Below are 26,528 nucleotides of genomic sequence, written 5' to 3'. Positions count from 1 at the left end.
AGTGCTTGGCTCACAGGTCACTAAGACATGGTCCCTTCCCTTAAGAAGTTTAGAAGCAAGTGCAGCCCTGTGTGGAGGGGCCACACTGAAGGGGGCGCTTGGACTGTAATGACCAACACTGTCCCATCATCTTCTAAAACACATGTGTCCAATAAGGAGGATTGGAGTCTATGATCATACACCTATAAATTATCTGGAGTATGGAAGCCAGTATAACTGTGAGGAATAAGTTACTTGTGACACACCTGACAAATAATCACATCACTATGGTCAATAATCACTAGTCTAGTGGGAGAATAAAGATCGGTGAAGAGATTATAAAATGACATTGCTTTCACCTCGAGGATTAGGTCAGCTAAGGTGCTGTGGAAATGGGGATGCTAATTTACATACAATAAAATTACCATTTTTAGTGTATAGGACTGTAGTTTCTAATTTCTAGAGATTTTACACATGGGACAGTTGACAACCAATAGCATTTATTATTACTTAGAATGTTGAACTCTTACAAGCAATTTTGTTTTGAACATACTAAACTATGTATAATACATGCAGTGAAAAATTTGATGGACATTTCCTGTTTTTTTTTCAAGTTAAAAATTGTATTGTGTCTGTGTGTATATATATATTCACATATAAATATATGTCTATTTGTGTGTATACATATATCAATGTATATATAATTCATATATCACTTTGCCAGTGGGCCTTCTGGAGGCATTAGTTTCATTAGCATTATTGTAGGTTTAGTCAACATTGTTTATAAATCATGGGTATTTAACTTTTGTACTGTTTTCTCTGTAGTAGTAAAAGTTAATGTAGTGTAAGGTAAGCTACGTGGAGACTAACGTATTTAGTGAACAAATTGCTTTTAGGAAGAATTAAGAATGATGTTTATTTAAATTAACATCTATTAAATTGGCACTTACCCCCTACTTCCTACACGCCTCCTCCACCACCTCTAGCTGCCTCCGTACCCCTGCCCCTCAAGGTACCCAAATTTCGTAAAGCTCTACTATTGGAGTGGCTTTCATTTAAAAGCTAAATTTTAAATGGTAGATGTACCTTTCCTGCTGCTTTAATTATTTAAGTTGGAATGAACACCTTGTTAGAATTTTTTAATTTACACAGAAAACATTTATTGGTATTAAAAATTTTTTTTAGTTTTAAAAATGTAAGTAGATTGCTGTTTAAATTTTTTTAAAGGCACTACATGTTGCGTACTATCTATTTGCATGGCATTGTGAAAGGTTTCCTATTTTTTGGCCTTTATAAATTAGGTCTCTTATCAACATTACATGCACGGCAGACTTACCTCTAAAACAGGTGAGCACTGTTACAAAGAGTACTGTTCCTAATAAGCTATACTAGTATTTCCCCCTGAGAATGCTTCACTTTATTTATGAGCTATTTGAATGTCATTTTCTGCCTGTATATTTTAGGTGCTGGGGCTAGTACAGTGAACAAAAACTTCCTGTTCATGCCGAGCATGCATTCTAATGGCTGAGACGGACAAATGAAATTTTATGTAGTCAGTTAAGTGTTCTGAATTAAAAGTAAAAAATTACGCTTTATGGTTTAAGCAGTAGCTATAATTTGAGACAAAGATCAGTGTGCTTCTAGACCTCACCCACAGGACATTCCCTGTGTCAAAACTTACCTATGAAAATACTAACCATTCCATTCACAAATAGGTGTTAACCTTATTTAAAATGGAAAAATAAATAAATAAAAAGTTCATCTCCAGACAAACCTTGCTATAGATTTCAATCTGGACTCAGCAGACAAAATAAAAGCCTGAAAGGTACCACTTAAGATAAACATTGCTTTAGAAGAATTTGCTTAAAGTTTAGTAGGAAATTACCATAAAAACTTACTTAGTGAGTTTCTTAATGGTTTACTGTGTCCTGGGGGCCAGAAAACATTCTCAAGGGACTGTCCTTCAAATTTTGCAATTAAATTGATGAGTAAATGGTTCACTGTAAATCAATAGAAGTTTATTTTGTTTTACTTTTCAAGAAAAACCTGTTACAGTTCTTGGAAGCGAATGACAGTTGAATTTGGTTTACATGGATGAGATGTATACCTGCAGTTTATACTGTAATAAAATTCAGTTGCTGTTTTAACAGCCTTTCATTAGAATAACATGCATGTGCAATAATGAAGCTGTGGGAAAGATAGTTCCAACTCTACTTTTTCCAACTCAGTGTAGGCTTAGAAGACTAACAGCACAAACTCACTTCTTTTTATACTTTCTACTGTCCCAAGAATTGATAAACCACTTAGATTAGTCTGTAGTTCAAGACTCCAGGCAGAATATCTTTCTTCATTTTGCTAGCCTGCCTTGAGAGTAGTCTGTTCTGATACATCTGTTCCAGCTGTGAAAGGAAGTTCTTTGAAAAGGAATATCTTAAAGATAAAACTTAACGTGGGCCCTTGTCTTGTGACTTGCTATACAAGGAGGAAGTGTGATGATGTGTTGGTGGTGTGTGTATGGGAATTACATGCTTCTTTGTCCTCCAGCCTCAGGGACCAGCAGCTGTAGCTTTGAATATTTTGCTGAGCCCCTATACTTCTTGGTTAAATCAGCTCGAAGTCAGGGACCTCGGGAGAGGCAGAAGAGAAAAACCCACCGTATGCTCCCTAAGGGGCCCTTCCCTCACTTCTGTAGGTCCAAACCCCAGTTATTTTTTGGGGGGGCGGGGGCCTCATTGCCATCACAATTACTTTGTGATTTTAAAACCTAATCCTGCCCTTGTTAATAACGTGGGAAATTGAAAGTTTGTAATTTTCTCTCCCCCTCCTGATAGGTGCTGGATAGTTTACTAGTCCAGTATGGAGTGGTGGAAAGCTGTGAGCAAGGTACATGTCTTCTCAATTGCTTTCAAATTTGTAAAAGGAAGAAAGAAGAAAGAAAACTAACCTATTTTTTTTCTTCCTCTAGTGAACACTGACTCGGAAACTGCAGTCGTTAATGTAACCTATTCCAGTAAGGAGCAAGCTAGACAGTAAGCAGTTTGAAACTTTTAATCTCTGTGTAATAACTAGGTTAAATATAGTACTTATATTTTGGGCTGGTGGGTAGCAGACATAAACTTTATTTTGCAACGTTTGACCTTGCAATTCTTTTTAAGTTTGAATGTCTAATAAGAACCTACATTGGTTAAAGTTTTTATTACATTTTCAGTATATCTTTAATGCCAAGAATATAGTGATACAGTATGAAGCTGAATTGCATCCTGTTTGCAAAAAAGCTCTGGGCCTGGATATCATTGCTAAATTACATTAAAGACTTTTTTCCTTGTTATTGGTTATGATAACATACATTGTTGCTGTTTTGCCCAAAGCTGGTAAGTTTATCATGGGTTAAACTAACAACAGTGTTAACTGTTAAGTTTGCTTGTTCGCTGATTTTTCTGATTACTGTTCTCATTTAGGAGTGTGCAGAAGTGGGATTAATGTAATTTGGTGGAAAAAAGTATATTCTGATGCAATAGGCAGAGTTTCACAGATCAAAAAAATCTTACCTAGGAAAAGATAATTCTGTAGGCTCGGGAATAATCGAATGAACTGATTGACCACTAGAGAGAGGAAATGAGGATCCCACAAATACTGCTTTTGACTGATCTGCTCAGAAAACAAACATGGAGGGATGGCATGCAGGGTACCCAGCAGTGCTGAGTGTCAGCAGACCGTGGAAATTTTGACCACCGCCAGCTAAAGTGCAGGCAGGAACAGACTGTCTGTGCTCTGTGTGGGAAAAGAAGGACCATGCTGGCTGACCCTGAGCCCTAAAGGAGAAAGGCGAAACCAGCAGCAAGAGTGGGAATAGAGCCAGGTTACCAAAGGCAGTACCCACGCATGGAGGGACTATGAAAAGAAAGATGGGGGTGGGAAAGAGATGGAAATTTGCATAACACGAGTGGAACTTTATTTTTTAAATTGGTAATATTCACATGGTTCAGAATTTTAAAGGTCTAAAGATGTATGTAGTGCAGATCTTCCTCCCGGCGTTGTTCCCCACCTACCTTGTTCCCTTCCGTGTAGATAACCGTATGGAAGAACAGCACGTGTGTGTGTTCTTCCTCCTTTTTACCCAAATGATACCATAACATTTGAGTGTTTTATACACGTAAACGTATCTCTTACAGTTGCATAGAATTTGATGGTATGGATATGGAGTGACTTATTCCCAAATTGGATTTTTAGTTCTCTTGCAGTTATGAACGATGATGTATTGAATCCCTTTTGCAGTCATTTTGCAAGTGTGCGAGTATAGCCATAGGTTAAATTCCTAGAAGTAGATTTGCTGAGTCAAGATGGATGTGCATTTTAAAAATTTTGTTGGATATTGATGAGTTTAAATTCCTGTCAGCACTGTGCGAGAGTCCATTTCTCCGTAACTCTCCCTAACACAGGGCTTTGTCAAACTTTGCCTATCCAGTGGGTGAGAAGTAGTATCTAATTACGTTAATTTCACTTTTTCTTTCTCAGGAGCAAAAGACTTGAGATTCACTTTTAATATTTTAATATGAGACTCAATGTATTTTTTTTATTTTTTTAATTGAAGTATAGTTGATTTACAGTGTTGTACCACCTCTGCTGTACAGCAAAGTGACTCAGTTTTACATATATCTACATTCTTTTTTTAATATTCTTTTCCATTATGGTTTATCCCAGGAGATTGGATATAGTTCCCTGTGCTATACAGTAGGACCTTGTTGTTTATCCATTCTAAATGTAATAGCTTACATCTACCAACCCCAAATTCCCAGTTCATCCCTCTCTCTCCCCCCCACCCCCCTTGGCAACCACAAGTCTGATCTCCACGTCTGTGGAGGCTCTTAATATATCTTAAAATACTCATTTTTCCCTTCTGTTTGTATCATTCATTTATTTTAAAAATGTTAACAGTTTATGTGAGGACATTATAGAAGTTGTGGTATATGTTGTAAAACAAACTGATTTCTTACAAACTTTATTCTTCAATCATGATATAAGAGGAATAACAAGAAAATTTCACATTTTTTACCCGAAGTAGATTGGGGGTAAAAGTGAGCAGTGAGAACACAGGGGCTTCATTCATTTACATGTGTTAGTCTTTACAAAGACTGTAATAAATATTACTTGGTAGAGCCAACTCTCTGTTAGATGGGAGATGAGGGACAGCATGATAAACCCAAGGATATTTGGAGATTGTCAGAGGCCTGTCCCAGTTGTGTTATTTGACAGTTTATGTGAGGCTAGCTGGGTAGAGGGGAGGTGTCTCATTTAGCAGTTACACAGCTGTACGGGAGAGCGCATGTCGGAGACATACCCACATAGCTTTGCAGATGTTTGGAGTGAGCCTTCATGGGGACTGGCTGACATTTAGCACCCACCACCCCCTGTAAAAATTCCGAAGCATTAAGAGTACAGGCATGGGAAGGGTAGACTGCTAGCCAAGGCAGAATGACTGCTGAAGGTACTCTCAGCATGACAGCAAGCTGAATGTGGAGGCATTTTAATTCTAAAAGCACTTCGCAGTGATTGTTAGAGATTGTCAGGATCCTGTTGATCACGAGGAGGGACGAAAAGACTGTTAGGAGTTTGTAGTTTAGGCAGTTCTATAATCTAAACAAATAAACTGGGCATTTCAGCGAATGAAAAATCATCATGTCCTTCATTCTAGTAGTCAGCCCATTATCATTTATTGAGTACCAGTTATTGACCACAAGTTGCCAGTGAATAAAGGCAAAGTCTCTGTCCTCGAGGACGTGCCTTCCAGGGCTGGAACAGTATTTGGAGAGGGATTACCTGATTTAATTCCTGTCCAAGTTGAGTTTCCTTCTAGGAATACTGGGTTTTCTCCCTCTCAAGAATTCCAAAGATCAAAGAGAATTAGAAAATAAGTGAGTATTCAGAGAAAGTTAATAGATTTAAAGAATGGACAAATCAATTTTGTGTACAGTGTTATGAAAACTATTAGTTTTCTAGTAAGTTTTTAAAAAAGATGTGAAGTGCATTATCATCCTTTGAGGAGAACTTATTTTATTTGAGAGGCATTCGATGTAGTGGAGAAAGCATGGACCCTGAGGTCAGGCAGCTCTGACTGTAACCTTGACCTCTCTGAGCTTCAGTTTTTCAGCTACAAAATGAGGGCTGACAAGAAACTAATATATTCATGCATATATGCTCATATTTATAGACAGTGGTCTTATCAAATATAAATTTGATAATTTACAGTAAATAATAATTCTTGTTCAAACCACTGCTTCTGGGCGCCTAAAGAACAGCTAGATTTGGCTGGAGCTGGGGAAGGCTGGTCCATTCAGGCCTTGCTCTGCTGAACCCTGAGAGCCTGTTCTCTGAGCTCCAGCAAGACTGTTGCCTAAACTAACCTGGCATGATTTCTTCTTGCCTTTTCCATTGCAGCCATCCAAAGCTCACTTCTTTAGGTGTTAAGGTCTGAGGTGACATTCTCAGCTGACTTCTTTTTTTCCGTAGCATCTGTTACGTGGGCATCTCTGTAACTGGGATGTGCTTGTGCAGGAGTGAGTAGGGCGTGGAGATTAAGAGGATACATTCCAGAGTCCAATTCCATGGAATGGATTTTCTGTGCCACTTCTCTAGCTGTGACTCTGGTCAAGTTAAACTGTCTTAATTCAACCCTATGTGTAAAATGGGAAGGTGGTAAGAGTTCCTAAGTTAGCAACTATTACACATTTTCCCAACATTTTTCACTGCTGTTGATAACACCCCGTTATTGTACAGGATACTTCATTTCAGATAATGACTGGCCACTGACCCTCAGGAGTTAGGGATCAAGTTCAAAAGCCTCTTTTTAAGCTCTATGAATGACACTTTTAAGAGGATTCTTCAATAAGGCTATGTCTCTAAGAATTTAACATGGAAATTCCTGCCACCTTGTGGCTAAGGAAAAAATCAAAGGTTAACAGTGCCAATATCACTAGGAATGCATGCATCTGCTTTAACTCAAGCCTCAAATTACTAATTTACTAAAATAATACATGAGTAAAAATAATGCAAACTTAAAAACTAAATTATTAAAACCAGGAGTATGGGGCTTCCCTGGTGGTGCAGTGGTTAAGAATCCACCTGCCAATACAGGGGACATGGGTTCGAGCTCTGGTCGAGGAAGATCCCACATGCTGCAGAGCAACTAAGCCCGTGTGCCACAACTACTGAGCCTATGCTCTAGAGCCTGCGAGCCACAACTACTGAAGCCCGCGCGCCTAGAGCCCATGCTCCACAACGAGGGAGACTACCACAATGAGAAGCCCGCGCACCACAATGAAGAGAATCCCCTGCTCGCCGCAATTAGAGAGAGCCCGCGCACAGCAATGAAGACCCAACACAGCCAAAAATAAATAAATAAAATTTTAAAAATAGATAAAAAATATGAATTAAAAAAAGATCAAAGCACTTTATTAAAAAACAAAAAAACAGGAGTCTGTACTTAGTATTTCTTGTTCCTGGAAGCAAGAGGGACTTGGGTCTGTGGAATACCTATTCCTTCCATCTTCCAGGGATGCTCAGATAACAAAGACAGTATTCATCGGAAGATTTGTAATGGGTGACAAAGAACCCTTCAGAATTCGTAGGTATTTAGTTCTACTTTTTTTAGGGTTCTTATTTCTTTTCTTTTTTTGTAGTTGGGGCTGTTTATTATCTGAGGAGCTTTTTCTAAAGATTGATTTGGCATTTTATTTTACTTTTTATTTTTTAAAATTGAAGTGTAGTTGATTTAACAATGCTGTGTTAATTTCTGCTGTACAGCAAAGTGACTCAGTTTTATATATATATTCTTTTTTATATTCTTTTCCATTATGGTTTATCCCAGGACATTGAATATAGTTCCCTGTGCTATACAGTAGAACCTTGTTGTCCAGGGGGTTCCTATTTCTGGTGTGTGTTTTTTTGTTGTTGGGGAGTAGGAATATAGTTTATATATTGAAGCTATTATTGCATATCTTTTCATATCAGTTTGAAGATTTGTATTGGGTACACACAGAAGTGTTTGAAACAACTTGGTTGATGGCTAAAGGGAGGATATTTACCCTTAAGCTTTGAAAATTATGTAAATAGAAGATTTATTCTGGAAGAAGAAACAATAGAGCAGGTAGTGAGACAAAGAAATTTGTTGCCCTTTTTGCCATTCAGAGATAACCACTGTGAAATTTGCCATCAAGTTTGTTAGACTTTGTCCATGCATTACCACTTATAAAATGCTAAAGATCACTCTATAGAGTTGTGCAGGTTGTCTTTGCATTAACTATATTTATACTGTTAGTAATCTCTATCTGGTATTTCATCCCTACCACAGTCTGTGTAGGTAAGTCCTCTATTGGGCATCTGGGTTGTTTGCAGTTGTTTTTTGCCTTTAGAAGTAGTTTAGTAATGAAGTCTTTTGTAGGTAAATATATGGGCTTTGTTCATAATTGTTTCCTTAAGATGCATCCCTGCAGTGGTATTATCAGGCTTTTGGTAATTATTGCTGAATTGTATGTCTCAGCCTCTTATTCTTGGTACAAGGAGAAAATGGAATGGTATGACTTTTCAATAATGGCTAAGCCTCATTTCGTTAGGATCTATGAGATACGCAGCAGTGAGGTCTAGGAATAAGAAAAAGAGATTTTAGACGTGGAATTTAGAGTTGAAAGGGACCATAAATCTAGGCTAATGCCAAACAACAAAACGACTTTTCCAGGGTTCCATGGCTACTTAGTCTTCAAGCTGGGCTAGAATTTGGGTCTCTCTTTCACTTCTCAGCTCTGTATGTGTGTACCATTGGATAAATTTGACCTCTCTGTGTCTCAGTTCTTCTTACTCTCTCATCCTTGAGATAAACTGCTTATACTTTCTCTCAAGGCCCTTTCAGTCCTACACTGTGATCTATTCCAATAAACTTAGCAGTGCAATTAAGAGCTACCAGCTAGCAAAACTACTCACCATCTTCTGAATGACTCTTCAAATTGCATCAGAGCAGATTCAAGTAATGATGAGAAACAGCCTCCTGAGTAATACACATGTGGGATAAACATCCTTGAGTTTTGTTGAGCTGAACGCATATGTTTTGAGTAATTATGATGACAATTGTTGATCACACGTCTTGCGTGTACAGTAGGGTTGATGAAAATACTATTAAGGTTTCCCCTGAACTCAGCAGACCACCAAATGGTATAGCTGAATATTAAGCTTTGTGCATAGAAAGGTTATAGTGGTTGACTTAAAATTCAGAAACTTGGAATCTTCAGTCATGAGAAAGTCATTGCTTGCAGTTAAGTTACTCCTGTACCTTCAGCTAGCTGTGTCCAAGTTTGGAGCACCGTGGGCTGAGGGGTTGGGAACCCTGCTTCCTTGGCAGTTAGCAGTGGGATATACACAGTGTGTGCTGTCTGCTCTCTGACAGGAGCAGCCTGAGTTTAGAGCCTTTGGGACCCAGACTGCGCACTGGGTCGTGGAGCCCTGTGCTATCTGACCTCCCAAGTGAGAGAATCTTTTCTTTTCCCCTCCAAGAAATCTTTTTAAAGCAGCACAGTGAAGTTTGGAATTACAGTTTATGCCAATTTGAGAGAGTTGTTTCTTGGGACACACATGACCTTATCTGGATAGCCCCAGAATACATAAAAGGATCTGGTGGCTTACATGTTTATCTCTGTTTATTCCCATGGAGAAGGACGTCTGTCTGCCTGCCTCTCTCACTCAAGAAAGAAGCTAATTACTTTTTTTGGTAACATTACTGACTTAATTCTAGAATCAAACTTTACTTACCCTCTTCTGAAGCTGGCATTACTCAATTTTATAGTGGGAAAGGAAGTCACTATGGACGGTATTGCCTTTTATCCCTGTAGGTGTAGTTGATTCCTACATTGGGCTTGGCTTTCTTTATGTCTCTGAAAGAACCTTCAATGATCTGTTTCTTCTGGGCTTTTAAAAGGTTTAAAGTTGCTTTGAATGGGGGAATTCCTTGGTGGTCCAGTGGTTAGGACTCTGCGCTTTCACTGCTGAGGGCACTGGTTCGATCCCTGGCTGGGGAACTAAGATGCCACAAGCGGCCCAGCGTGGGCAAAAAAAAGGTTACTTTGAATGAATATCTAATTGGTTGAAACTTCTGTAATTGCAACTTCCTGTAATAAATATACATCATTGATATTAATAAAATCTCTCAGCTGTTGTCTTCCTTTAGAAATAGCCAAAATATTTTAGGGCCCTTAATCCACATATTCCTTAAGAAAAAAGGGGAGAGGGAAGAAGCAAGGAAAAATGTGTTAACTTAAGGTTCTTGTATCAGGGCATTGGTAAAACAAGTTTTGCTGTGTGCCTGCTATCACCTGTAAAGCTTATGAAAAGAATGCCATCTTTAGCTACTTTTTAAAAATTGAAGTATAGTTGATTTACAATGTTGTGTTAACTTCTGCTGTATAGCAAAGTGATTCAGTTATATATACATTAGAAAAGAATGCCCTCTCATACAAAAATCACATGGAAATATCCCAAGATGTATTGTATTTGGAAAAAAAGCAAGTCACGAGACTATGTCTATCATGATCTCAGTTACGCTTTTAAAGAGGGTACTGAACACGTACACACCTGTGTGAACATGGAAAGAACTGGTCCATTTACAGAAGTTATCACAGTTAACAGTTACAGTGGGAAGGGTCTTGGAGGGTTGGTGATGGTGACAGAAATTTCTTGATACTTTGTTTTCCTGTATGATTGGGATCTTTTCTAATAAGAGTTCATTCGTGTGCAAGGCACTGTAGGACAGTGATGGAACAGGGGATTGGAGTGAGAAAGGGCAGAATTCTGGGTCCTAAGAACATTGGTATGCCTTGTCTGGTTGCTTGGGTCTGCCATGCCGTTTCATGGTTTTGGTACCCTTTTTGGTGCTGGGACTATCTCCCCCCGCCACCCTTTCCATCCAAGTCAAAAATGGAAAGATCTCCAGATAAGGAAAGCAGTACGTGAACCAGAAATGATCATTCTGAGCAACTAGACAGAGAGCATTTCATGCCTGTATTTCTGTCCCTGCCTGGATTGAACTCAGGGCCCACTGGAGCACCATCTGAGCAAAGAATCTGAGTAAACCTAGAGAAAGCCTGAGGCCTGTTTAAAAAAAATTTTGTTGTGCACTGGGAGTGTGTATTATTAGGATTATGTCTGTGTATGCTTTTGAAACCTTGGTGATATCGTCTGTCAACTTTTTATTGAGTTTTTCACTTTTAGAATATGTAGGTAAGCTAGAACACAACAGTTTGGATGACTGTTATAAACAAGGTAAGTAAAAGATGCCAGACATGAGAGATTACATGTCTACTCATATATATTTATATAGACATTTAAACAGGCAAAATTAATCTATGGTGTGAGAAGCCTCGGGGAGGGGCAGTGACTGGAAGGAGGTACTGGTTGGTGGGGCTTCTGGGACACTGGTGTGTCTTAGTTCTGCATCTCGATATGCATGTTCACCTTGTGAAAATTCATTGAGATGTATGCTTAAGATTGGGTACTTTTCCATAATAAGGTTCAAAAATGAAAACAAAACAAAACAAAAGTAAAGCTCCTCTCAAAATAGATGAATGGATGCATGGATGGATGGATGGTTAGATAGGTAAGGTAGAAAACAGCTTCATTTGCTTTTTTTGGCTCACTACCACCCCTGTCTCTCTGCCCCAAATCAAATCATAAACTCCACAAGGGCAGGGACTGCTTACTCCCTTGGGGACTGGCTCATAATAGGTATTGAGAATTTATAGTGATTGATTAACCTGAGTATTAAATCCTACCCATCTCCGTTGAGTAGCTTAGAGAATTTTGTCCTCTGATTCTTTTTTTCTTTTTCTTTTTTTTTTAAATATTTATTTATTTATTTGGCTGCACTGGGTCTTAGTTGCAGCATGTGGGATCTAGTTCCCTGACCAGGAATCAAACCCGGGCCCCCTGCATTGGGAGCGTGGAGTCTTAATCACTGGACCACCAGGGAAGTGTCCCTGTCCTTTGATTCTTAAAATATTTAAAATATTTGTATTTAAGAGGTTGAAGTAAGGGAGGTGTATATTCGTTACATCCTTTCCATTCTGATTTGGAAAAACTGGCCAGGATGACGACTGCCCACTCCTCTCTTGCTGTGCCGGTGCTCATAGGCTGTTACTGACCTTATGGGTAATAGCTTAGTCACGAGTGGGGTTTTTTTTGTTTTTCTTTTTTGTTTGTTTGTTGGGTTTTTGTTTGTTCCTTTGTTTTGTTTTGGGGTTTTTTTGGCCACACCGTGCGGCTTGTGGTATCTTAGTTCCCCAACTAGGGATTGAACTCAGCGCTCTCAGCAGTGAGAGCGCTGAGTCCTAACCACTGGACCACCAGGGAATTCCCTAGTCAGGGTTTGACAAAGTGTTTTTACTTTATTGGTAGATGGCAAATATGTTCCCTTTGGAAACTTGTTGGTCTTTCCTATGTGTCCTTCAAAGGAAAAGTGCAGGTCGGCGGGGGAGAAGTGTATGTGTGTTCTGGGTTTGCTGCTTCTTCGGTGGCTTTATTCAGAAGTTTTAGAGCCAGTAATCCTGAGTGGATTAGGTGGGTATTGCTTTGCTGAAAGGTTTGTTTTATAGCTCGGTTCCTCTTCCCACCCCCTGCTCCTTGTCAACTTTCAGAGCTTTAGACAAACTGAATGGATTCCAGCTGGAGAACTTCACACTGAAAGTGGCCTACATCCCTGACGAAATGGCTGCCCAGCAGAACCCCTCGCAGCAGCCCCGAGGTCGCCGTGGGTTTGGGCAGAGGGGCTCATCGCGGCAGGGGTCTCCAGGATCCATGTCCAAGCAGAAACCGTGCGACTTGCCTCTACGTCTGCTGGTTCCCACCCAATTCGTTGGAGCCATTATAGGAAAAGAAGGTGCTACCATTCGGAACATTACGAAACAGACCCAGTCTAAGTGAGTATTCCTGAGTGTGTGGGGGCCTTCATGCTTTCCCCTTTGGATCTTAATAACAGAGTGGGTTGTCTTGGTACTTTGTGTCCTTCTGAACGTGGTAATGATCCCTTCTTGTATGGTACTTGGGAACCCAGAAAACCTTTGTGATTTGATACCCTTTTTATTTTTAATAAATAAATAAAATAAATGTATTTATTTATTTATGGCTGCGGTGGGTTGCACGTGGGCTTTCTCTAGTTGGGGCGAGCGGGAGCTACTCTTCGTTGCAGTGCGCGGGCTTCTCATTGCGGTGGCTTCTCTTGGTGTGGAGCGTGGGCTTCAGTAGTTGTGGCTCGAGGGCTCTAGAGCGCAGGCTCAGTAGTTGTGGCACGTGGGCTTAGTCGCTCTGCGGCATGTGGAATCTTCCTGGACCAGGGATCGAACCCGTGTCCCCTGCATTGGCAGGCGGATTCTTATCCACTGCGCCACCAGGGAATTCCCGTGACTTGATATCTTAGTGTTCATTTCATATAAACCTGGGGCTAAACCTTAATCTCAAAGGGAACTTCAAATTTTCACACATGAATGGAAAACAAATGATACTTAATCCACTCCTGATGAGGGAGGCCCTGATAAACAAAAGGGCAGCTTCTAGGTTCTCTGCTCCCCCATCTCCACTCTGACCTTCAGTGATAACTGCCTTCAGTGCTTTTGGAAGTCATTTTCTGGGTCCAATACAGAGATAGTTTTTCAGTCTTGCTTTACTTCAGTGAAGAATCATTCAGCTATGGTCCATAGTTATCCTGTGTTTAAGCCATGTAGTTAGAATGGTTGTTTCTTTAGGATGTTGTTTGATAGTTTTAATTTGCAGATTTTGAGGAATTAGAAGATTCTCCATCAAACCTTGGCGCTAACTTTTTAGGAGTAGAAAGCAGGAGCTATTTGTTTTTATTTACCACTGTAGCCCCAGTGGTGGGCATGTTGCCTTATATGTAGGTGGGTCTCATATTTGTCAAATGAGTGAAATAACTATATGTGAATTATATTTAATGCCCTTAAAATATATCTAAGGTACCTTCTCAATTTTGAAGCTCCAGTGATTATATATTCATTGTTTTGCTTTAGTAACCATCCTGTTATGCTGTAGTGAAGATTTTGACCCAAAGAAACTTGATAATGAACTCTGTCCTCACCCTTAGTTCTGTAAATTGCTACCAGGCACACCTCTGGGACAGCTGCTGCCATATTTCCTGAAGAACTCTGCGTGTATTAGGGAGAAGAGGCTGTGTGTACAAATCTCTCTTGTGTCATTCTATAGGAAAGGGTAGGGAAATGGCCCCTGGGCCAGCTCCAGAGATGACCGTGGATCATTTTGCTTTTTAAATTTAGTAAGAAAAATTATTATTTTGTGTGGTTCAAGGAGTTAAGCAGAGTCTTCTACAGAAACTGCGACTAAACCTTGTGCTGTGTATATCTTGCCTATGTGTTTGTTCCAACAGGTTTAAGAGGCTATCCATGTTCATCACAGGCACCATGCCTGCCTTGAGCTGACTGACTCATTTCTCACGCAGAAACAAACGAACTGTGTCTAGTGGTGGTTGCGTACCCACTCCCCTGTGGAGTGACATCTGGTCCTGCCTTCCCCTGCTTTGAAGCAGGAGTTGCTGGGTGCTGGTTACATTTGTGCAAACTCAGTGGCTTTGACTTCATAATGTAGAGTGTGGGGAAGACAACTGAACCATAGCCTCATCACTTTTCATCTTAAGTTTGCCTGGTTTTAATATTAAAATTTAAGGGCTTCTTGCTTCCCTTGATTCCCCGTTACCTGCAGAAACTAATTATTCAATGGTTTGCCTTCCTTGTCACATGGCAGATTAAAGTTGTTCCTTTTAAAGCTACTCATTTCCTTGTAGGAGGAAAGAGCTTCTGTGATTTAAATTGCACTGTTTGTTTTATTTAAGCAGGAAGATGGAGGATGGAGCGGGAAGGGAAGCAATTTTTGTTGTATCCGATGATTCACTTGCAGCTCTGCCAGCGGATTTAATTAACTCTTGCCATTGAAACTAGTCATTATCAGATCTTCTATTTCTGGAATGGCCTCGCAGGGCTACCCTAATCTGTAAAGCAACATCACGTTCTCTCAGACGATCAGAGTTTAGTAATCCTTAACACAGTGAGCAGATGGAAATAAACCGGGAGGAGGGAGACTAACATGTTACCTACTAGAAGAGAGACAATACTTACAGTGATTGGGGATTGAAACCAGTGACTGGAAAGATGGTTCCTGAGATCAGAACTGTTATCTAAGATACTTTTCTTATTGGTTATTTCTAGATATCCCTTATTTGTTTCACTTCTACATTGCCCTAATTTTTAGTTACAGGTTTTAATTCTGAGATGAATCTTCAGTTTTCAATCAGACATTTAGGAAAATGAAATCCAGGCCTTGATTTTATTGGCAGGATGAAGTGGTCCTTCTCATGACCACGAGTTACGCAGCTCTTCATCTAGTGTTTGAGTGGCCAGGGGAACTCACCAGTACTTAATTTTCCCTGAACACATTTTTTTTTTTGATAGTTGATTTTCTTTCTTGTACTTTTTAAACAGAAGACTTATTTTTGTATTTAATTCAAAACGTACAAGTATGCACGTTAAAAAAACAAAAACAAAGAGCTAATCTTCATCTAACCCCCAAGGTGACCATTGTTAAGTTGGGGATATGTCTTTACAGGACTCGTTCCTTGTACCTACTAACATGTGTAGCTTTAAATGAGAAATCATACCATGGTATGTATTGCATTTTTTTTCACATAAGATCAAAGACCTCTAACTATGTTGGCACCTGTAATTTAACCACATGGTTTCGAACAGCTGTATAGTATGGATGTAATGTCATTTAACTGTTTCTTCCTGAGAGGTATTTCAAAGATAATTCCAACTTTCTTTCTATTACAAATAGTGCTACAGTGAACGTTCCTGCACTAGTGATTTTCAAGCATTAGTGGTCCCACCCTGCAGACGTTCGGCAATGTCTGGAGACATTTTTGGTTGTCACATGTGGATGAGAGGGGGTGCCACTGGCATCTAGTGGGCAGAGGCCAGGGATGCTGCTGGACATCCTACAAGGCACAAGACAGCCTCCACCACAAAGCACTAGTCTGATCCGAAAGGTCAATACTGCAAAGGGTGAAAAACACCCGTCTTGGCCCATGTATGAGACTACATCTGTAGGAGGCGTTACGAGAAGTAGGATTCTTAGGTCAAAAGATCATAAGCGGGGCTTCCCTGGTGGTGCAGTGGTTGAGAGTCCGCCTGCCGATGCAGGGGACACGGGTTCGTGCCCGGGTCTGGGGGGATCCTGCGTGCCGCGGAGCGGCTGGGCCCGTGAGCCATGGCCTCGGAGCCTGTGCTCTGCAACGGGAGAGGCCACAACAGTGAGAGGCCCGCGTACCGCCAAAAAATAAAAAAATCGTAAGCAGCTCAGCTCTGATAGGTCCTGGCGGTTTGCTCTGTACTCTGCGCCGAACCAGAAGGGTGGCCATGCCCAGATGCGCATCCTCTTGCCAGCACTTGATTTCATCCATTAACATGCTCTCAGGCCTAGAAGAAAATGACACCTTGTTTTAATGACCAGTGACGTGGAACCTCATTTTGTGTTTATTGGCCATTTGTTTTTCTTTGAAGTGAAATTGCCATCTCTTTGGCTTCCATTCCCATCACTGTTTGTTATGCACTTTACTCTCTCAAGGAGGCAAAATGTAGAAAGAGCCCTGCCAGAGGAAACAGAGGAGCGAAATTCCCACACGTGACGGATCGTGGACATACAGTATCGCATCAGGAGTTCCACCTGGCTTGTGGAATTCCAGCTCCAGTCCTCTTGGCTTGTGTTCCTGTCCCCCTTGGTTTTAGAGCAGAAGAAAGCCTTTTGTTTGAAGCCAGGCTCTCGGACGTGAGATGTTTGACCTGTGGCACCCAAAAGGAAAATTAAGCACATGCAGCTTGGGCAGAATGAAAAGATGCCCCTGCATGAGCAAAGATAGGGGAGTACTCCTGGAGTTAAAATTGGTCTCATCCATGGTGATAGCTTATCGAGACTTGGTGCTTTTGAGGGGAGTGAGTCATCCACTCTTTGCCCGGAAGTGCTGTGACTTCAAAGTTGGTAATTACAGACTCTATTGTGAATACATGCTTACAGCTCTTGTTTTCCTCTCCCTTTGTGCCCACCGGAAGAATTGACGTCCACCGTAAAGAGAATGCAGGTGCCGCTGAGAAGTCAATTACTATTCTCTCTACCCCTGAGGGCACTTCTGCGGCTTGTAAGTCTATTCTGGAGATTATGCATAAAGAAGCTCAAGATATAAAATTGTGAGTAAAGAGGATTACCCCGTGAAGAGGTTGATATTTACACTGTCTTATTTTGGAATTCTGTGACACAGTTCTTGGGAATTGCCAACAAAGAAAGAGAAATAACTGTCCCAGAGAGCGACAGAGGGTTGGCACTATTGATTTGGTAATAAAGCATAAGTCTTTTAAATACTTTGTTTTCATTCATGTTTGGATATGTTGTGAGTGGTGTAATGGGAAAAGTCTAGCTGTAAAAGAAGGCAATTGGGTGTCATAGGAAGCTCACCTAAGGTCCAAGAAGTATCCCTGGGATTTACCCAAAGCAGGGACCCCAAATCCTCACTCCTTTACTTGGAGCTCGTTGGAGCTCTGTCCATGTCTGCCCAGCCTACCCTGCAGCAGCAGGGAGTATGGAGGTGGGGAAATCCCTAATCATGTGCTGCGGTAAACTGGAGATTGATTGGGGCGTTTCAGGTTGAAACTCTAAGTATCTTTTGCACAGGAACCTTGAGCAGAGGTTGGGTTCTCTGCTGCTTGTAGCATCCAGCACAGTGGTGTGCTCAAAGTAGGGTCCAGAGTAAGATGCTAGACTTAGCTTGGGGACCTAATGACTAGCATTTAATTTGTAGGGACCTTTGAAATATATTACATATATTTTAATTATAAGGTATTATATGTTGCTGTATTATAAGATTAAAATTCTTTTTTAGTACATAGAAAAGTAAAGAAAAAGCCCACCATTCAGATAACCCCAATGACATTTTAAAACAATACTACATATATGACTTGGAAATTCAGAAAGGTACACAGTGAAAAGTGAAAGCCGTCCCTTCCTGCTCTTATACTGTTTCCCCAAGGTGTAACCACTGTTGAGTTTCTTCTGTTTCCCTCTATAAATTGTGCATGTTACCTCCAGGACTGTGTTTTAAAATTATTCTGAAATCACACTGGTTTGCATTTGTACATGGTGTTCTGGTACTCAGGGTTTCAGAATATGGGTTTGAGTAAGGTGTTTTCAAAGAGCTAACAGAATCCATTTTGGGAAGACATTCCCTGAGATGAATAAAAGAAAACTTTTAAACATTAACTCCTATCCAAATACTTGCCAGTGTTCTTTCACCCCCTCTATTCATGCATTGCTAGAATGTAGGCTAATGGTCAGCACGCTTTAAACTATACCTAGCAGAATTCTTCCTATATGGTAGGTAGGAAGTAAATGTTTAATGAACGAATATTGTCTTTTTACCCTACGGTAGGTTTACTTACCCTGATTTGATGGCCCTTTTTTTTGCTTTGTTTTTTTCTTTCTTTACAGCACAGAAGAGATTCCCTTGAAGATTTTAGCCCATAATAACTTTGTAGGACGTCTTATTGGTAAGGAAGGAAGAAACCTTAAAAAAATTGAGCAAGACACAGACACTAAAATCACAATATCTCCGTAAGTGCTGGCTTGCTTTCTTTTGAATCAGAAAACTTTCACACACCGTTTCTAAGCTGTAGGTTATATATTAAGCATTTTACAACTCTTGGAGCTGGCCTGTACCACCATACTTATACTTCATTTCTCAAACTGAGTCTACTGCCTGCTATCTGTTTCTAACTCATAGTGAAAGTATTATCTGTTCCCACTAAAAAGGCAGGATGCACTAAATACTTCACATTCATATTTCCTAGCTGAAGTCTTGGTCAGGTTTTCTGGCATATACTCCCAAAGTTGGAATATATAACCCAGTGTATTATGCACTGCTGTGTAACAAATTATCCCAACACTGGACCGCTGACGACAAGGGTAAGCATTGACTGCTCACCTAGTTTCTGTGGGTCAGGAATTCAGGAACAGCTTGACTGGGTGGTGCTGTTTGGGGATCTCTTGATGTTGCTGAGAAGTTGATGGCAGCTCTCCGAGTGAGGCCTCAGCTCCTCACCTCCTGGGCCTCTCCACAGGGCTGTTTGCGTGTCTTAAAGACACGGCAGCTCTCTTCCCTCAGAGTGAATGATCTAGGAAAGAGCAAGACGGAAGCGGCAGTGTCTTTTATAGCATAGCCTCAGAAGTCACACTTTCTACCATTTTTCTATTGCTGTTGACATGTTGGCTCTAGTTAGTGTGGGAGGAGACTGCCCATCCCTGGGGAGTGGGGATTTGGAGGCTGGCCCCCATGCCTGGGGCCATGAATGCCCTGAAATTGTATGGAAAGGCCTTTGTCTTCTGAGGGTGACTTTCCTTCAGAGTACTCCCCAAAAAGTCGAAGAATAGTAGAGAAAGACTGGGGCAATATGTTCACGTAGTAAGGAGTTTTCAAAGAAAGGGATGGGAAGGAAGTGGGAGAGTTGTGCTTTGTGGGAAAGAAAGGAAAAACCGCAAAGTGGTAAAAATAACAAATGATCCTACCCTGTCTTGAATTTTATGCTCAGAAAGGGGAGGGTTTTAATAGAAAATAATCTTAAAATCTATTCTGGAAGCAACTATTTTAAAAATTGTAACAGAAAATGCTTGGCAGTGGAGAGGTGGGTTGAGCCTGGAGATGAGACCTACACTTGTTTGTCTAAGACAAATCATCTTCATTGTGTAGATGTCTGTATTTTTAGCGAGTTTAGGAAGAAGTTAAGGAAAAATATCCTATTCATCTGGCTCAAGTCTAGCTTGAGACATTTTGCTAGTAGTGAAAATGAGAATTTGAACCCTAGGAATATGAAGGGGAGCTGTCTCAATATTCTATATCCTTTCCATCTGTGTATTTAGTCTTACTTCCATGGTAAGTATCTCCCACTGGTTCCCTTCAAGGCTGTTGAGTCGCTCAGGCTTAGGTGGTCTCAGATGTCACCTGAATGGATTTTGAAACTTCAACAGGAGCTGAGTGAAGCAGGGAGTTTCTGAATATTGCTGTTGCATTCTAACTTTTTAGTTGTCTAAATGGTCATCGAGGGACTATTTTTAAAATTTAGTCAAAATGGATTGATTTGTATTATTTCCTGAAGCCTACGTCAATCTAAATTCTAAAATTACTGTCAAAAATAAGTTTAAATTCTGGCTTGCCCTTTTGGAATATTTCCGTGCTTATTCCTTGCTTGGCGACCTAGAAAATGCAATTGCATGAGAATGCCAGTTAACGCCTCGAATTGGTCAGTGCAGACTAGGAACATACTCATTAAAGGTTATGTTCATTTGGTTCTTGGTTTCCACTAAAACTGTAGATTTCTCCGATCATCTTCTTTACATTTCACTGTTAAATTGTGAAAATAGTTCACCTTAAGTGGTCAAGAAGTGCACTCTGTTTAAAACATGGACTTAATCGAACTGTGTACACTCAGCGATGTTTATTGAGAAGGTGGGAGGGGCAGTATTTTCTCTCATGCAGTTTTACAATTCTTGGAGTCATGTCTTTTGGGGCTTACTCATCTTTCATCATGGCTAACCACCCACTTTTACATATTGCCAGCCTCCACAGTTGGGTTTTAATTGCCATCTGTGGCTGGACTATTACTGTCTTCCTCCTATAATTTCCAGTCTTTTTCTTTCCCCTCTGTTTCAATCTGCAGGTTGCAGGAACTGACGCTGTACAATCCAGAGCGCACCATTACGGTCAAAGGCAGTGTGGAAACATGTGCCAAAGCTGAGGAAGAGATCATGAAGAAAATCAGGGAGTCTTATGAAAATGATATTGCTTCCATGAATGTTAGTTTTAATATGAAGGAAATGTCTTTATTTTGATGAACAATCAAAAGATGTTTTCAATTGCATTAACATTGATTCCTTTAAGGGTGTCTTTGTTAGATGTGGTTTCTAATTGATTTTTAGCACCACGGTGAGTGCCCTGGGATAGTTGGCAAGATGCAGACTTTGACATCAGGCTTGGCTCTCTCTGTGATTTTAGCCAACTTTGAGCCTTAGCTTCCTTACCTGTGAGGTAAGGCTAATACCTCCCTTAAAAAGGTTAATCTCTCCCATACAGTGTGAGTTGGAGGGAGATGATAGTATTATAGGAATGTGGGCTTTAGAGGTCTGTGAACTGGGTTTGAATCCCAGCTCAACCATTTATTAGCTGTACCTCTATTCTCTTGGACAACTTATTTGGTCTCTCTGAGCACCAGTTTCCTCATCAGTAAGATGGGGCTACTGCCTACATGGCATGCTTATTAGGATTATAATAGATACCGTGCATATAAAAGCTACCGTTATGAATACAAATTTAAAATTTGGTTGCTCATAAACCTTGGAGATAACAGAATTTCAAATGACAAAACAATCTGTGTAGTGCAAGTGCATTGCTGACATTCCTTAATGGATGGAATGGTGCAGAAAATGCAGCGTTTCCAAAGTCTATCTTGAATTTTCAAGTAAATGATTAAAAAACAGTTCCTCGGTTGGGCCTGTCATCTGAAACATTACACCTAAAAGAAGGGAAAATGTGAAAATGATATTACCTTTGTGAGAAGAGCCTGGAATGCTAATCATTTTACCCCCACATGACTGCTGCCTACCTACCTTCCTTCACATTATAACTGCTCATCCAAATGTTTCAGAGTCGCCTGGGGGTAAATTCAGCCCCATAGACCTTTAAAAAAGATTCTTGAGTGTGCTCAAGTCTGAACTCTGTAGTCCTCACCTTATTTCCTTAACCCTTATCAAATTAAGCCAAAACAAAATCCCATTTCTGGCTCCTGGATCCATTCCAAAGATAGGTTTAATTGTAGAAGACATGGGGATTGGACCTGATTTCCAAAGGGCTTGATTTTGTTTTGGGTCTTTAGACTCATGACTGCCAAATTTTTTCCATGGCGTAAAGATCTCTTAATATCTGCTATCTGGTTTGCTCTTCAATGAACAAATCTTGTTTGCTTGTTTCTTCAATTAATGCAAGATTTTCAGTCTCTATTTACTGTGTGCCCAGAGTGTACAGATTACATATATGTCTGAGCGCTGTGAGCTGTTCGTAAAGGCAAGAAAGCTGTGTTCCCTGCTTTGAGGAACCTAGCATGGCTTCAGGTCAAAGAGGAGGCAGACGGCACATGGATTTTAAAATATCAAGAATTATAAACAGACATAACCTACATACTCAAGTATAATCACATGGAACATCTGCTTTGTTCTAAAATTTGAGTCATAAAACGAGGTCACAGTCTGGATATTATCACATATAAATGCTCACTTACACTTGATCTTGTAATTGTAAAATGAAGGGACCTTTTTACCATTGCAGCTTCAAGCACATTTAATTCCTGGATTAAATCTGAATGCCTTGGGTCTGTTCCCACCCACTTCAGGGATGCCACCTCCCACCTCAGGGCCCCCTTCAGCTATGACTCCTCCTTACCCACAGTTTGAGGTAAGACAATGTGCCTTGGCTTTCTTTATGGTTGAGGGGGATGAAGTCAAAGGGACACAGTCAGACTCTGTTGCCCTCGAGTAGTGTGACATTAAATGCTAATTGGGAAAAATCTTAATGCGAAACCTGGTCCCCGTGTGATCTCTCGTAAGTTAGGAGCCAGCACAGGCTTTTCAATTCTTGTCACTAGAACCTTCTTATCTTTGCAGAGTAGACCTGTGAGTTATTTCTTTTGAAGTTCTTGAGTGGTAGGGTTGTTAATGTATGTTTTCAAATATCAAAGGAAAAGTTTGAGACTTTGAGGAGGGGGAAAGAGGTTAGTTATTTTTAAATGTTGAAGGAAGGGATTTTTAAAAGGCTTCCTTCATCTTGAACTTCACCTGAAAGTTTACTGCTTTGAAAGGTCAGTAGAGACTAGACACGCTTTCCACTTTGAACGTTTGTACTTATTACACAGCTCAGGTAGTCGTGCCCACAAATCTATTGTGCATGTGTGTGTTTGTGTGCAAACATTAAACAGCTTTTATTTGTTTTGTATACAGGTGGATTATTAAGAAATAATCCTTATTTTTATATTTGCTTTTTAAGAGTAGCATTTTTCCTGAGATCAGAAATAGGAGACCAGTGATAGTATGAAAATAAAGGCAGCCTAGCAGACACCGTATACAATAATTTTTTTTGAAAGAAGTGCACAATTCAGGTGCATCAACAGTAATAACTGGAGGTAGACAATCATGTGAAATAAAATTAACATTCTAGGATCTTCCTTCTTGAATTTGTTTTTACGTCTCTCCCTTCCTGTTTGGCTCTCGTATCACATAAAGTTGTGAGCGGTACCTGCTACACCAAATTTAGGGAAATGTCCAGGGAGAAAAGGTGGGGGACTCTGTTCTCTCAGTGCCTAGAAGACATGTAGAGTAAAATGCAACTGGAGTTCTACAGAGAACACAGATCGCTGAGATGGTTCGTGTTTTACCCCCATGAGAATGAGAATTTCCTTTGCCTGTTCTTGAAGCCACCAGGCTGTCAGGTGTGCTTAGCTTTTGCCATGGTCTTGCAGTGTGTGTGTTTCTGCCTTTGCTGTGGGCGACGTTTGCATCTTCCCCTGCCCCTCATCTGCCACTTCAAACCTCTTTGGGTAAAAACCATGTAACAAAGCCCATTAATCTAAAGATAGACATCAGAATTTCATATCAAGTGTGAATAGATAGATGATGTGTTTTATAAAGCTTTGCACCGGCAGCTACAGGTGATGTGAAGTGGCTGAGGTGTTTGTACCTTGGTGCTAAAGGGGAGGGGTGTAAAGAGACAAGAGCCAGCTCTGTTTGTGTTAGTCTCCTCTTCTTTGCTCTGGGTTTCTTTTCTTATGCACGCAGTGAAGAAATCGAGATAAACAAATTATCTCTAAGGACTCTTCTTTCAGGTCAAACATTACTAGTTTTTACAGAGTTCGATTTTGTTTCTTACAAATTGAAGGTTTGCAGCAACCTGCATTGAGCAGATCTATTGGTGCCATTTCCCCAATAGCATTATTTTTAATTAGGTATGTACATTTTTTAGATGTAATGCTACTGCACACTTAATAGACGACAGTTATATACAGTATGAACATTATTTATGTGCACTGGGAAACAAAAAAATTTGTGCGACTCACTTTATTGTGATACTCGCTTTAATGCAGTGGTCTGGAACTGAACCTGCAATGTCTCTGAGGTATGCCTGTATTTAAAAACTGGGTTAGAGAATTAAAGGTTGGCAGGTGTTTGCTCTCAGCACTCTGATACTCCTCCATTGCATTTACAGCTGCTGATGAGAAGCTTACTGTTCTGCAGAAGCTCTCACAGAGAAGTCAGGTTACTCACGAAGATAGTCTCTTTATCCTTGATTCCTGTAGGTTAGCAGCAAATCTCTGCTTTTACTTTAAATATATATTGTCTGGCAAGGAGTCATGTATTGCTTCCTCTTTTAGAGTTTCATTTTTTTCTCTACACGTGTTTTCTCACCTCTGCTTTGTAACATGAAAGTAGAATTGATGCATCCTGTCTTTGGATAAATCCCTTGTCGCTGTTCTAGTCCAGAATTTTGCCCATGCCTCCTCCTAAAACATACTCTTCTTCCCGGAACCTGCCAGGTTGATTTTTCCCATAGAGCCAAAGAGTTGGTTCTTCCAACAGACAAAAGTCTCTACTTCCTGCCTGGCAGCTGGCTTACGCAGTACTTCATTGGCCAACTTCAAGTTTATAAATGACAGGAAATGCTCCTTTCAGAAATGCTCAAACAGTAGGGAAGAGGCGTTTGGCAGCTAGCGAGCAGAGTAAGAGCTGGAATTGGCATCGCACACAACAACATCCATAGCTGGATGGTCTTGGCGGCTTGCGTCGGGGTTGGGAGACGTTAGTTCAGGCGCCGTCGTCTCCATAATTCTGATAGCGTCTTCGGAGTCTCCCCAAGTCTCTAGAACAATAGTGTAATCTGAAAATTGCTAACGTGGCTGCTTATGGAAGAGGCAAGAAAGGTGAACACTTCTTCTTAGGTCTTACCTAGTTTGAAGTGCTCTTTAAGAAACAAAATATAATTTGAAAGGGATTTTTAGATCAAATGACTCTCATGGACTCTTGTAGTCCTACTGTTTAGGATTTCTTACTGTGGGTGCAGCTCTTTTGTTAGTAAACAACTTCAAAGTAAATAACTCGTTGCATATATTTATTATCTCTGAGAGGTCTTGGTTACTTAGTTACAGGGAGAAACTTCCTTTGCTTTTTTATTTATTTATTTTTTTTAACTTAAATATTCTGTTCAGGTCATGAAGTTGAGTAAACCCAACTTCAGTTCCAGACCAAAATCCATTAAAACAAAACAAAAAAAACCCCAGGAGTATGTATTTTACAAGCCAGAGGGAGACACTGGCATTCTTCCAGATTCCTGGAGGCTGGTCTTGTTGGCTGGCATGCATGTCGCCATGCCTTTGTGATGTCTTAGGTTCTGTTCCCCACAATGTAAATACACTTAACCTTACTGTTTGCTCATTCTTGTATTTCCTCATGATAGATGATTAGGAATTACTCATTGGCAGACTTCACCAGTTATGCAAACTTTCAGTTGAGCAGCTTTGTTCTTCTGTTATTTCAAGCTATAGCGTAGGGTCTGCCAAGAAGTCCAAAGGAAGTTTTGCCAATAGGCATCTGGCAGAAATCCACTGGGAAACAGCTTGTGACCTGAATGTCTTTCACCTCTGAAAGTTTAGGAAGACGCGTTCAGGATAATGCAGCTGAACATTAACTTACATGCAAAGAATGTGTAACGCTATAGGGTAATGCTGATGCGTTTTTTTTTTAAGCTCATCTCAGAGTCTTAGATTCACAGGTGAAAGAGACTTATCATAACCCATTGTTCTGGCTTCTTAGTTTTACATGTAAAAATTATGTTTATCTGGGTGTTCTAATCCTGAAAACATGGCTTACTACACAGAATCCCATATAAGAATGGGCCAGTTTAATGACTGTCCAGTAGACAGGATGTTTATGCGAGGTGCCTTATATTCCCAGAGGAAAGTTTCCTTGATGACAAGAAATTTATGGTCAGGGATGTGCTTGGTGGATATGGAACTGGAACAAAGGGATTTGGGTGGCGTTCAGAAACGTCTTCATCAGGCTTCAGACACCTGATGAGTCACCTTTTCATTAAGGTGCTATTACCAACAGTACACACCGCGCTGTCAGTCCAGGACACGGCCTCCTGGCAGGCTTCATTTACTTCCCTCTAACCTCTCAGTGTGGAACTTCTTTCTTTCTGTCTGCATACTGATGCTTTCTTTATGTCTTTGCCCCTTCTTTCTATCATAGTTTGGTCCTTTTAGCCCTTCTCTACTGTCTACCATTCCTTTTCCAAATCTTCACTCAACTTTTAAATTCACTCTTAATCTCCGTAATGGATTTGTTACCTCCTACCC

At 40.4% G+C, this 26,528-nt stretch overlaps 1 protein-coding gene across 1 annotated transcript in view; it reads left to right on the top strand.

Annotated features, from left to right (window-relative positions):
• IGF2BP3 (insulin like growth factor 2 mRNA binding protein 3) overlaps positions 1 to 26,528 on the top strand; it is a 138,436-nt gene that overhangs the window by 99,738 nt on the left and 12,170 nt on the right. Inside the window, exons 4-10 of the mRNA XM_027102675.1 lie at positions 2,811 to 2,862; positions 2,945 to 3,008; positions 12,651 to 12,932; positions 17,142 to 17,276; positions 18,571 to 18,693; positions 20,793 to 20,928; positions 22,454 to 22,579. Coding sequence (XP_026958476.1) covers positions 2,811 to 2,862; positions 2,945 to 3,008; positions 12,651 to 12,932; positions 17,142 to 17,276; positions 18,571 to 18,693; positions 20,793 to 20,928; positions 22,454 to 22,579 — 918 coding nt within the window. The remainder of the gene's footprint in view (positions 1 to 2,810; positions 2,863 to 2,944; positions 3,009 to 12,650; positions 12,933 to 17,141; positions 17,277 to 18,570; positions 18,694 to 20,792; positions 20,929 to 22,453; positions 22,580 to 26,528) is intronic.

This window comes from Aethalodelphis obliquidens, unplaced genomic scaffold (assembly GCF_003676395.1).
Source record: "Aethalodelphis obliquidens isolate GAN/ISIS:26980383/991018 unplaced genomic scaffold, ASM367639v1 scaffold5, whole genome shotgun sequence".
Classification (NCBI taxonomy): domain Eukaryota; kingdom Metazoa; phylum Chordata; class Mammalia; order Artiodactyla; family Delphinidae; genus Aethalodelphis; species Aethalodelphis obliquidens.
This window is presented reverse-complemented; position numbering and strand designations above follow the sequence as displayed.